General features: G+C 34.5%; 1 protein-coding gene across 7 annotated transcripts in view; it reads left to right on the top strand.

Annotated features, from left to right (window-relative positions):
- The window catches only part of LOC150094601 (cell adhesion molecule Dscam1-like), an 823,608-nt gene that overhangs the window by 738,613 nt on the left and 70,378 nt on the right, over positions 1-14,617 (top strand). For all 7 annotated transcript variants that reach the window (XM_090411254.1, XM_090411255.1, XM_090411256.1 and 4 more), the window contains one exon: positions 6,720-6,818. In XM_090411254.1, coding sequence (XP_090267380.1) covers positions 6,720-6,818 — 99 coding nt within the window. The remainder of the gene's footprint in view (positions 1-6,719; positions 6,819-14,617) is intronic.

Genomic DNA, 14,617 nt, shown 5'->3' with positions numbered 1-14,617 from the left:
TTCGCTTTAAGAATTGAATACTATTCAGAGAATATAACTTGTTTTCTCACATATTTCGTTTTTATGAATATAATACTGTGAAAACGTTATAGAAAATCATGATTAGCAAAATTTAAAGAAAACACGATCAGTAAGCAGTTCATTTATTTCCCTTACTGAATTACTACAACACGAAAGCAGAACCACTTAATGCTATTCTCGTACCAAGTTATCAGTAATGTCATTTTTACGTTTATAGTTGTTGTTGTTTTTTTCAGCAATCATTTGCCAATTCTAGATTTAAAATATCTGTATTTCATTGAAGATTTGAAGATTTCATTTCAGGAATTTGCCAACTTTTATATAAATGGGGTGTATACAATGTTTTGTGTTTTCCGGAAAAATTCTTAAGGAGTTACCATGAAGTGATAACTCTTTTTCCTTATAACAACATTGTTAAAACCATAACATTAAACGATAAAGTAAACCAGATTTTACTTTCACAATGTAATCGGCTACCCGCTCTCCAACCAAAAGGTCGCGGGTTCGAATCCCTTTGCGGGCATGGATATTTGTGATTGTCGTTAGATGAGAGATGAATTTCATCGGTTTGTGTGAGACGCTTATTGGAGGCGTGAAGTGGCTGATAAAGTTCCATCATTGGTCTCTCTAGAGCAGAGTTTTGGACGATGCATGTAAAACTAAATAAAAAATACTATATATATATATATATATATATATATATATATATATATATATATATATATATATATATATATATATATATATATATATATATATATATATATATATATATATATATCAGTGTTTCCTGATCGTTTTCGAGTCGCTACCCCTTTTATAATGGCCAAGTAACCTACAATATCCGTCACATTTGCATAAAAAGGCATTTTTAATAGGGGTAATGAAGACGCATTAAAAATAGATTTTTCAGAATATAATTCTAAACTAACATTTAATGCGATGGTTGTACTTGAATCTCGGCAACTAGCTCCAAACTTCGCGGCTGAGTATTTGTTAAAGCCAACCTCATGTCATCCTCAACATTCAGTCGGTTTCTTGCCCTTTGTTTTCATATGAACACGCGTGGAAAATTCACCCTCGCGATGATATGTAGAAGTAATGAAAGTAAAACTCGAAAGGCAAGCATAGTGATATTTCGAGATGACTGATACATAGCACACTAGAACTGTCAGAAATGTATCATAAAACAAATTACGTGCACAGGAATCGTTCCGTAGATCCACGAATTCATCCTGTACTTCATCGGGAGTGCGGAATACATTCGGGGAAGCAGAGAATGGATTTGGTGCAACTTCATCTTCTCTCAGGGAAGTACCGCTGAAATTCCTTTTCAAGGGATTCAAGGTGTCCAGTAATGAGAATCTCCTCCAGATTCTTATCCAGTTCTCCTTCAGACTCCTCTACCACACTGTAGAGTTTTTAAAGCATGGCAATGTTTCCAATCTTTGTTTTCCGACAACAGTTTTCCAGCTTGGATACAAATGCCTGAAAATTGTCTGGAAATTGGATAATGTGTGTTTCATTTCCTAGAAGTTTCAGGTTCAGCATTATTAGCTCTAAAATGTCTGCTAAGTAAGCAACTCTTTTCTTCCCAGCTTCATCATTAAAGCAAGCCTCCAAGGTTATGTTTCGCTTGCACTTCCAGGAACAACTTGATTTCATCTTTCAACTCAAAGATTGACAACATTTCCTTTCCAACAACCAGTGTGCAGAGGTGTAGAAAATAACCTCGTGATCAGAATTCATATCTTTACAGAGTTCTTTAAACAGTTGGGTATTGAGCGCTCCAGATTTGATGCAATTCACAATTTTGATCAGAGAATCAAGTACGTCTTGCAGAGAAGAGTCTTATTAACAAGAGAATATAGATGAATAATGTAGCGAATGCCCTTTGCTTGAGGAGCAAGTTCTTTCACTTTTGTCTGAAAGCTCGACTTTGACCCTAGCATAGCTGATGCTCCATCTGTAAAAAACCTACAGACGTTTTTCTACTGTAGTCTTCCAGTTTCAAAAAATGTATTTATCCTTTTGTAGTAGTTTCAAGTGCACTACAAAACAGGAACTCTTCTTTGATGTCATCTGAATGAATATATTCACGAAGAAACCAACTAAGAACATGAACTAACGTCCGTTGATTCATCAACTTGAAAAGAAAACAATGGAATAGCTTTGATCAAGCACTGAGAAAGGATTAAAACCAATTTTAATACTTCTAATATTTCGTGTCCGTTACAGAGACATCTTCAGGGATTACAAAAAAACTTTTTGTAACAACATACACAAATATAATACAATAATGAGTGAAACTAGAGTCCTATCTAGGTGATGCGCCCTCTATAGGCATTTGCAGGTGGCCTAGGATGTAAAGAGGGATCTCTGATAATTAATGTTTCCCAAATTTTTGAAAGTTTTAATTGTTTAAATTCGGTTGATTCCTGAGTGCATATGCAGATTCAAAGAATAGTCTTTCTTTTTTTAATTTACCATGGCGGAGCATGGTGGTCTTTTTCCAGTAGATCATGTGGGTTGTATCCAAAGCATGGTCTGCAAGACCAGATTGATCATAATCGTGATTGCTGAAGGGTGATACATCAGCAATATGACTTGTGTTCTTCTAACCGAATGGCTGCTGATCTGCTTGTCTGTCCGAAGTAAGCCAGTTTACAGGCACAAGGTGCTCTATATACTCCAGGCACTGAGAGAGGAGGGAGCTGGTCTTTGGTGGAACGGATGAGGGTAACAAGTTTACAGTAGGGCTTAAAAGCTGTATAGAGCTTGTACTTTTTTAATGATCTGGCTATTTTTTCTGATGTACCACAGATGTAAGGTATGGTGATAGCATTTCTGAACTCCTTTTGAAGAGATGGTCGGGGAATGGGGAAGGACTTGATTATTTTTTTTAATTCTGTAGTCACTGTAGCCATTGGAAAGGAATGTGTTGTGTATATGTTTGAGTTCGGTTGAAAGGGCAGTTTCACTGGAACAAAGATTGTGGGCTCTATTGGTAAGAATTTTAATAATGCCATGTTGCTGAGAGGGGTGGTAGTGGTGGGAGAGTTTGTGAATGTATCTGCCTGTATGAGTAAGTTTTCTATATGCAGAGAAAGAAAGGTTACCATTAGGAAGGCGTGTTACTAAGGTGTCTAGGAAGGGTAAACTATTGCTATTTTCCTTTTTCATCGTAAACTGGATTCTTGGATGTAGACTATTGAGGTGACTGAGGAAGGAATCTAATGTGTCTGGGCCATGAGGCCAAATAGAGAACACATCATCTACATATGTTAGCCTGATATACGGTTTTAGAGGGGAAGAGTCTATGGCTCGTTTTTCAAAAGTTTCCATGTAAAAATTGCAAGAAGGGATGAGAGGGGGAACCCATGGCAGTTTCCTCTATCTGTTACATTAAATATTTAATTTAGTTCCATTTAATATTCCATTAAACCTCCAACATGAATTCTTCACAGCACTTAAGCCTCAACACACGGAATAGCTTTGATTTCATTCAAATCCTGCTCTTTCACATCTACGGACATATCTGAAATGCGCCTCTGAATAGTGCTATAGGACAGAGATATTTGTCGTATCTTTATCTCGCTGGCTTCCCCAATAATTATGTTTACAAAATAAAATTTTGTTTGGCAATTTCCAATGCGACTTTATATGATGTTTGCACTGCTGCTGCTGCTGTGCTCTGTTGCTGAAAACTTCCTGTAGGATTAGGTATCTGACGTCTGAGACCAGTTTCATGGCGTTCAAAGAATTCAGAACATATTAAAAAGGATTTGGAAAGAACTCTAAATCCTTTTTAGTATATTTTGAATGATTTGTCTCTAAGTCACGTTTGAGTTTTGAAGGTTTTATATATTCAGCACTGAGAACAGCATAGCACAGCACGCATTGTTGCTTCTCTATGCCATTCCTGATCAAGGTGGTAAAGCCAAAAACTGTTCTTCTGAATATTTACGTTTTTTTTTCTTCATGGGTACGGATTTCCTATAAAAATAATTTCATATAAAAATAGCCGGCAACCCCCCAGAAAACGCATTGTTAACCCAACCCCCCTTGGGGTCGATACCCTCAGATTGGGAACCATGGATATATATAATTGATAAAAATGGGGAAAAAATCGTCAGTCCACTCACAGTACAAATCTACGTTACAACAAATGTGTTCTTTCTTTCTTTTAAATGTGGACTAATAACTTTCAGAAAACAACTATAACATGATTTTAATATAATTTTAAAATATTTTAATAAAGTGTCATATTTGGAATATATTTTATTTATAAAGCATACATGATTCTAATTATATGGAACATTCAGTACTCATAATTCATTTAATAATTAAATTATTTAATAACAAAAATTAATACAAGATATTAAACATCATATTCTAAGGTGCAACCATTAAACCCAAAACGTTCCTAAGGAATCTTCGAACTTATAAATGCTTTGTTAATATAAAATTATCTGTCTTCAGAGAAGAGTGGTGTGATGGCGATTACTTCCACTCGCACTGTGCGCGTATTTATTTTAAGGACTGCAATTTATACTGTTTGAAGATTCGATATACAAAAAACGCTCTTTATGTTTCTTTCGTTTTTTTTTTTTTTTCCATTTCGTATTTTATTTTCCTCTGCTTAGATCTATCTAATCAATATGAATTCCAATAAAAATTCTTAATGAGATAACGAAATTTCCATTCCTCGACTTGTAATGAAAACTTGTATTGTTGAGAAAGGTTCTTTTTTTTTTTTTTTCATCACTCAGAACATTAAACTAAGACTTAATTATGAAACCATGGAGTTTCTGTGATATGAAAAAAGAGCTCTATTTTTAATCTTAACTGTTCTTTCATTTTTTTTTAAACTTGGAGAGAGTACGGTAAGTTAAAAAATGTAAAAAAAAAAGTTCACGTGTTGAACAAACTCTTAAGAAATAACTTGGAATTTCCATATAAATCTTATCGCAGTACAGATTAAATATCTATGCCAGCTAATTGGGAAAAAAAAAAACCTTTTGCAGCCTAGCCCAGTAGAGTAGATTATCTATTTAAATAAAATGTGATCGATCACCGTCAAGGATTAAAATCAGTTTTAACTTAACTTAATAATTTCTATCAAAATGTATTGGTAACCATACTTTTAGATTACAAGTAAATCGACGAAGCCTAATCACCCTATCCAAATGAGCACATAATAATGTAATTAAAACTGGTTTCTATTACACTCTCAATAATTCATAGCGAAACCAATAAAATCAAGAACTCCCTCTCAGTAATGTGCTTTATGCTTTCACGGGATCAGTGAAGTTGCAGTCTAATGGGAAATAATCAGTTTATTATTGCTGTTTATCCAAAATACCTGAGTGCCATTTAAGTAAACTGGTCGTGAGCAGTACAAACTGGATAATATGTAGACATCAAATACTGTGCATTTAAAACTATTTGCTTTATTTTGTCATAAATTATATGGTAACAACTTCAGATTTCCATTGGGATTTTTCTCCTCTTGTTTTTATGATAGAGCAATTTGAATTAACTATTAGATTTATTATAATGGTATTTGCTCTTTGTTTCTATGAAATTTGTTATATAGTACAGACGATCTTCGGATATATCTGTTTAGCAATTTCAAATCCACATAACTGTTCTCGATCTTTTAGACTAATCTATGCTGTTATTGTCATTGCTTAACATATAACAGTAGTACAACTAAACTTAATTCCCTTGTTATTCTTCAAAGCTTTGTTTTTATTACCCCCCCCCCCCCTGGATTCTGGATATATTCCATTATAAGAATTTTGTCTTTTAGTTTCAAATTGATTGTTATAAATATTATTCTTTAAAGAAAATTATTGATTTTTTTCAGTAACTCTCTCTCTCTCTTGCAAGATTTACTATTTTTCCCTTATTTTACTTATTTATTTGGAAACAAGAAAACCAGAGAGGTATTGTTTTTTAAGTTTGTATTGGGCTATTTAAATTCCCTGTCCATAACACTACAGTTATCCTTTGATAATTTCATTATTATGAACAAGTTAATAGTAGTGAGCTATCATGAAACAGAATTTTGATCTTTTATTGACAGTTTAATATTTTATCTATTTTTATTAATCAATTTGATTCGTTTAATAATTTGATCAATTGAATAATAATTTATTATTTTTTTATCGGTGTAATATTCTATTTTGTAGATTAATATTTTATTATCAAGTTTACAACTAGATGAAATGCTATGCTTACATGAAATAAAAGAAACACAATATGAAAACTGCACAAGAAAAGTTACTTCTATTGGTATGTTTGCGAGCGTGTCCAATCTGTCTGGTTCTTTAATGGCGATGATTTTTCACTATAGAAGTACAGAGTGAAGAAAAACTGAGGTTAGTAAAAGAAATGCATTAACTGTAGTCTGGGAGGATTGATAAATGAGCCGTATTCACCAAATCTGTCCAACAGCGGTGCAAATCCAATAACGCTCTGAAAGACAAAACATTATTTTGTCTTCTCGTGTCAAAAGGAAGGAAAAGAGGGATGCCACTTAAACATATGAAAACCGTTCTCTAGTATAAAAAATTATAATAGTTACGATAATCAAGTAGGTAATATATTACAGTTCTTAAAAATGCTTGTTATACATTTGCTTAGCAATACATTATGAAAATTAATATGCTCTTTATTCGATGTTTTTTTAGATCGACCGGAGGTGCCCGTGATCAAAACATTTTTTACCACATCAAGTACAATTAAACTAGTCTGGGAAGTGGAATCTTCTGTAAATACTCCCATTTCCGGTATGTATAGGCTTTCTTGTTATTATCATAAAAACACGCATATCCATTGGTAGTATATTATATTTCAGTATATAATATCTCGGCACAAGTATATAATATATCTTCTGTTACTCTTATAATTGATGCACTTAAGAAAATATTATTAATAATGTACATATGCACATTATTAGTAACACGCTATTTTACTAGTAAAGTAATATGTTCTTTACATAATAACATGAAGCAAAGCAACATATTAGCAACATTAAATAAAATAAAAATTCTTATCAAAAACATATCAAAACGAGTCTCTATTGGCAACTTAATTATTTCAAAAAGAAATTGATGCATGTTGATGACACGTACGCCACTCAAGGGGTGCTTTAATATTAATATCTAGTTTATGTATTATTGCAGGTGTATATTGAAATACTTTTTCTTATTTCGAAGGTTTTTGAAATCCACTGAAGTGACGGATATAGTCAGAATTAGTAAAGTAATGAGAAGTAATATAAACAGTACAATTTTCATTTCAAAAAAAGGCCTAATGAATAAAAGGTGATTTTTGTTTCGTACGCCTGCACAACTTTTCTCATTAGCACGAACGTGATCACCAACCGAACGATCTTTCTATAAGCACACGTTTCAAATTAACTTATGCAAAGCACGCATTTGTCGGTTTTGCTTTACATATACGCACTCTCGTTTGAAAATTCATCCGGAAACGGATGCTCTTTTATGGTTCAGCGATATATCCGGTACGTGTACAATACAGATCCAAGAACCAAGAAAACTTGGAACAATCAAGCATACTGTTTGGTCTCGGAATTCTGATTCCTCACATCTTTATTTGGAATGATAAAGAGCAGTGCCCAAGTACCCTTTAAGCGATTATGGGAATCCACTTTTCATCGGATTACTCGGTTATTTGGCTATAAGGGGAAAAAGTGGAAGGACTTTTTTTCTCCTTTGTTCCATTTTTTTAAAACATATTATGAACCGTCGTGTCAACGATACTAACATGACTGCTAAAGGAAGTTGTCTTTCCAGAACATGTAAAGGAGAGTCAAATATGACAAGCAACATGAATAAGGAACAAACATAATTTTGTTTATATTTATTCATTCCTAAATAGGGTGCGAAATGCATCAAAATACTCACTGAAAGACAGCGTAAGAAGCACACTAACGGCAGATTGCTGTGAAGCTCATAAGCTGTAGTTAACTTATCTTAGTGCCACACAGGACGATATAACGAGGATAACTCATAGCACATCAGTGTCGAGCGAGCGAGCGTGTAGAAAGGGAGAGGTTAGCGGACAAGTACTCGTTTCAATGTTATGCTTGTAGTAGCTTGCGGGTGCTATAGCTGAGTATAGTCTAATCCAATACTATGTGGGGAACTGGCTAACAGCCAGTACATCAACCCTTCGCACAACTGCTGTTTCACTGCCTGAAGGGGATACAAGATGTACAGGACGACGGAAAACCTGCGAGGTGCTGAGGCCATTGCAAAAATAACTTTTAGTTTCAGAGCTCTATAATGAAAATCTGTGCAAATATGCGTTATACGGAGTAGTTCTGTGCCCCCAGATATTCAAGCACTCCAAATTCTACTGTTAAAATGCATATCGTATTTTACCATATGTATTGGGGCTCTGTTGTCTTGAATAATTTGTTAGCTGGAGAAGACGTTGTGATCTTACCCGTACTTACACAGAATGCTTTTAACGCACTCGACTTTATTTCTAGCAAGATAGCCCACCAGCCCATTTTGCCTGGGGCATTCAATCTTGTCCTATACGGACAAAAACACAACGATCAGTCGAAGGGATCCTAGGAATTATTCCATACTTTACCACCAGGGGGCCAAGGAGGGCCCAGGCTCCCCCAAAAGAAAAAGCAAAAAAAAAAAAAAACAAACTAGAAAATTTTCCAAAATCCTTTTCCTAATTAAAAGTCTTTTTTTTTTATTTATGTTGTGTCGTATCTTCTATTTCTATACTACTTAGTGGTCACATAATGTGGGAGTACCCTATAGCTCTCTGGAATCACGGCCACTGTGAACGCAAGGCGAACGAAGTAGTGCTCTGGCGGACCGAGCGCTACTTCGTTTGCCCGAGCTGGGCCAGAGGAGATGGCGGGTTTCATGTATTGGCGATCACTGCAAATGGTCATAGGCCATATGCAATGCGTAGTGTGTATTCTCAAATCGTCCACTCAACTCCTCCCCCCCCCCAAAAAAAAAAACAACAATTAAATCCTGAGCGCCACTGTTTACCACCACAGTAACTATGATTTCGCTGTGTGCGCAATAGGATGCCAGTTTGAATAATTAGTTTCATGAATGGAATGAAATGGTGTCTTTCGTCTTGCACACAGCGAAATCATAGTCAACTCCCTTGTTTTTTTGAGTTCTTAGTGATTTGATGAAAAAAAGGCCATGCACAGTAGTAATGTGCTATACGTTTATAGATAGTTCAAACGTATAATTCGTGACAAAAATTCACAAAAATAAACAGCAATACCCTTTTGGTACTTTCCCGTACTATTTCACGCCATTTTTGTATCTCTCTCTCTATCTCTCTCTCTCTCTGCAACATTTTGCTTCAAATGTACCCTCCATTAATTTCGTTTATTTTTTGGTTTATTGAATCGATAACCTAATGTGAGGGGCATGTGTATTCATTGGAGACCAGAAGTGCCATGAACATTTTTTGACTCGAAAATCAATATTATTAGACTCTAGCTACAGTTCCGTAAGTGGGTTGTCATAGAAATGCAAAGATTGTATATAAGTCTATATGAATGCCCTTTTATTCTCGAGGATCTGTTATGTAGAAAAACCTAAAAAAAAAAAAAAAAAACTCGCATAAATATCACGAATGACTACAAAAATAACAGGGACATCAGTGTGTATTCATTACAGTTAAAAGGGGGTTTGGTATTTTTTAAGATTGGTAATTGCAAAATCATTGATAGAAAAAACCAAGTACAGATAAAATATTTTTGGAGTCACCATGTTATTTACCGAACAGAAGTGTCTTTTGGGTCGTAGTAGCATTATTTGCTATAATTACAATTATAGCAAATAGTACAAATGGTTGAATATACAATTAAAAGTCTGAAGTAATGCTTCGTAATATACCTAATAAAAATTAAGAATAACATGTAAAATTAACAATGCAAAATTAATTTGAAATTAGTAATGAGTATGAAAAAATTAATAGTGATATTGTTGCATTTCTTCCAAAATTGCAACAATTTCCTATGATTATAATGGAATCGAGGCTAAGGACATTAGTTTTGATCAAAAACTCATCTGCCGTTTAAAAACATATCGAATTACACTCCTTCTGGGAGTAAGATGGAAGAAATTCTCAGAATTTTGTTGTAAAAACTTCTCACGGAGCCTAATAATTTCGTCCATGAATTTTATATATTACAGGCTCTGACCCAACAGATACTATTGAAGTTCAGTATTTTTAATTTTTGCCAAATTCTGTCGAACCACCTAAATTTCGATTTCACACATACCTGTTGTAGTGCCAGTTATGTAATGTGTTACACCTTCTGGTTTAGTATACGTCTCCACCTACTCCATTTTTGTTATCAATTCCCAACCAAAATGACACGTAATAATACATTACGGGTCACTCTGTAGGCGGGAAATGGTCAGTTGTTCTCTTGTCCTCTCGACTTAAATTATACTTCACAATGTACCAGCTTTGAGAAATGGGGAGTGAGGAATATCTTCATGTGTATCCGTAGCCTTAGAAAAATGGCAACGGTGAATTGATTTCCAAAACGAAATATGATGTTCTACATTCAGTATGCACTTACCACAAGCTGTTTCTGCTCCTGTGCTGCTGATATATTGATTTTGAAATGTTTATCTGTTTTGACTTCTCTCTAAGGAAACACTAACACAGGAGTAAGTGAATGCTGCACGCCACAAAATACATTTATTCCGACTTTTATCAATGTCTTCTTCGATAATTGCAAAGTGGTCGCTTGCAAAAGAAGTATCGTTATCCAATAACATGGGCATTGTTTAATGAACACAGTTGTTTTGTTTTTTAATATCCATCTCTTAAATCATATAAAAGTATACAAAAGCTAGTACTCTAGCCGAGTTTCTCTAAAAATTCGAGCATTGAGGGAAATTATGTAGTCCTTCAGTTGTTTTGCATCTCTACATGCTATAAAATGACCATTGCTTTTAATTTATAAATATAGGATACACAGATCTTAATATTCGAGCAGGCAAAAAGGAATCAGTAAAAAAAAAAAATATAATTATCCAATGTATCTTGATATAATAGAATTTGGGATGGAACTTGCTAGAAGCTTATACCTTGCCAATCAATAGCAGTTGCAAACTGCATAATACCTTTTTATCCACAAGATTTTTAAGCCTTTTTTTGCAAAATTTCTAAATACTCATTAGATTTATTTTACCCATCTGTCCTTTTCTGGACAAAATGAATCAAACTATATTCGAAGGCTCTGAAATTCATAGGGGAATTTATAATTCCTCTCAGACTACTTCTGGCAACAAGCAATTAGGCAAAACCATAATACATATTTCGCAAGCCAATATATATGGGTATTATCGGAGACTTTTATAAAAAGTTGATTCTTAAAGGCCCTCTTCAATAGAAATATATTCTTTCCGATTAATTTATTCATTAATTGTCATAATAATTGAACCAACAGCTGTTTTTGATTGATGCACTGTAGACATTATCTTTTTATTTTATTCGCTTCACTGATTTTGTCACCAAATCGTTCGATTGAAACCAAAGTTGTTTCTCCAGAATGGGTCGATTTTGAAGCAAAAAAAATTTCCCTCAAAAGAAGTAAAATCTGAGGTTAATCAACAAATTTTTGTATCTTAACTACGGAATTTAAATAAAATCCAACCATTCCAAACTATGGAAAACACCATCTATAAACATACGTACAGACAACAAAAAGCATCCATAGGGCAGTGCATTTTGCGAAGCGTACCTTAAAAATATTATGTGATATTTAAGGAATTGTTGTTTTGTTGCCGAACATGAATTTCTTGATATTGCTATCAGAACTGTATGAAATTATCCGCAATTCCTCTGTGTATGGTCATATCCTATAAAATATTTTTAATGGAAACTTTTGTAATCAAGTACTTACTAAGCGAATGAGTTCCTCTAAGGCTTTTGAGGCAGTGAATAAAGTGAAAACGTTTTATTTCTGTCTCGGTAAGATTCGAGTTGTGAATCGTAATGTGTTTTCAGTGATGCAGATCCAGTTCTTTTGTCATGTGTTTGCCAAGTCATTCCTATATTGTGTAAGAGGCAATGTTTATTTTCGCTCGAAAATTAAGCGCACTTTGGAAGTTTATTCAGCCGTGAACAACGATTCCAATATTATTTTAATCGAATTAAGCCTTCATTCTTTTAAACCTTTATTAGTTATCAATGCATAAAACTATCTTTACTTGAATTATTACTAACAGATTGAAAGCAGTATCAAGGTCTGTCTCTTTTCAATAAACTTGTTCTCAAAGAAAGAAAAAAATCAGTGCTGCAAATCAACAGACGCTGAGCTAATGCTTGCATCATTATTACTTTATTATTATGACAGGAAAAGAGCAGCCTGTTGATATACAGGGTGTTCGGGATAAATTTGACATATTTATAATTAATTATATTTTTCCGTAAGTTACATGTATTAACACACACTTCTCTTCATTTAAAAGTTTGGACCCTTCTTCATTCATATACAAGATGTCAGAAAGGATGGATAGCTGGAACCCACCTGAATCATGGAAGAGAATAACTTGTATCATGATGATTCGTGCACGCCATCAAATAAGGATATTACGACTGCTGCCCAATGCTCCCTAAATACAGTAAAAACAATCAGGCATGAACTAGAGACTTGCAATGGTGACTACGAGGATGTAGCAAGAAGAAAGATCCCTAGCAGACGATCTGATTGCGTTCGTACAGCAGAATTCCTCGCAAATCTGCAGGAACAGGTGTTGAAGAACCCTGGCATTGGAATTCGGGCTTTGTTCGTGGAGTTGCTAACTGTAGTCAAGCCCTGGATAACAAGGGTAGCCAATGGTAGGCCGTATGTATGGCAGCAGGATTCGGCCCCTTGCCACACCTCTGGGAAAAGTCAAAAATGGTTGTCTGAAAATTTCTACGACTTCACCAGTCCAAATGTTTGGCCTCCAAACTCCCCAGACCTTAACCCCATGGATTATTTTGTATGGGGCGCAGTTGAAAAAGACACCAATCGCACTTCCAGTAATACAAAAGCCCAGTTAATGGATAAAATTAAAACAGTTTTTGCGGCCCTTCCCAGGGAGACTGTAGCATCAGCTTGTTCGAGGTTCCGAAGCAGAATTGAAGCTGTGATCGATGCTAATGGTGGTTATTTTGAGTAAATCTTGTTGATAGTATTGTAATTAACTCTGCCTGTAATGTTTTTTTGTCAATTCATTAAATTTAATAGATACAAAGAAGATTTTCTTTTTCCTTACGAAACTGTCAAATTTATCCCGAACACCCTGTATATTACACACATGTATAATTTATGAACACGAAACCTTTGAATTTGATTTTCACAAAAATGCCAAAAGGAATATTGTAATATTCAATAAGCACAAGTTTTGGGTTAGAATTTGCCATGGGCATTTGTGTGTGTGTGTGTGTGTGTGTGTGTGTGTGTGTGTGTGTGTGTGTGTGTGTGTGTGTGTGTGTGTGTGTGTGTATAATAAAGCAATAGATAATAAAGCATTAGTGATTCATGAAGAGGGCACTTTATCGACTAGTAAACATTGCATCACATTCGCGTTAATAGCCCGGGTGTGCTTTCAAAATACATACACCTTGTAGCCCTTCAAAAAGATGTAAAGAGGACACAGCGGTTCAAATTCTTAGCTTTCTAGTATTTTTAAACCGCTGAGAAGGCGTGGCTGGGTGAGCTAACATTTTGAGCTCACTCAGCACCTAGCGTCTGTAATTGGTTATTGTGTCAACCAATCCAATTGAACGTTGTCACTTGTCATGAATTGAGCACTTCCTGTATCTGAAGGCCGTATTACAAACAACTGTTACACACGTTTTCTGGAACTGAAAATTTGAAAGTGGATGTTAGGAGAAAAAAGCTAATTGTTTTTTTCTTTTGCTTGTGCGGTATAGCATCTGTTGAGGTTGCAAAGTTTTTTAACGGTATATAGAGACATTTTTATTCTAGTCTTCGGAAACAACAGACAGTAAAAAATATCTATTCCTGAATAAAAATGAATATTCTGTGTATTATAAAACGTTGTTGATCTACAACAAAATACCAGCATATGTAAGATTGATAAGAGAGAAGAACCGATGATGCTAAAAAACAAAACAAAACTAATTAATGTAGGATTCCCGAAAGTGTGGATAATTTCGATAATGATCGGATGTTATATACACTGAGTCTCAGTAAACAAAATAAAATTCTTGGAAAACGGAGCGAAATATACACAAACCAGAGAAATACACATAACATGTGTAACAAAGTTTACGAGATGATTTGTTGCTCCATGAAACCATATTTATTCCTGCAATACTCTCTCTCTTCATAATTTTTTTTAAATTATGGCATCATAAATTTACTTATTCATGTTTAAATTTTATAGGATCAGGCTATTCGCTCTACCCAGCAATTTACAGGACACACACATATCACAAATGATAATTATTAATAATTCGTTTACCATTAATGAAAGTGTTTCTGCTTACACTTATTCCTTCCTATTCTTACATGTCTTATAAATGATGGTTCACA

This window comes from Typopeltis vanoorti, chromosome 21, assembly GCF_054136105.1.
Source record: "Typopeltis vanoorti isolate ZY-2024b chromosome 21, IOZ_Tvanoo_1.0, whole genome shotgun sequence".
Lineage (NCBI taxonomy): Eukaryota > Metazoa > Arthropoda > Arachnida > Uropygi > Thelyphonidae > Typopeltis > Typopeltis vanoorti.
This window is presented reverse-complemented; position numbering and strand designations above follow the sequence as displayed.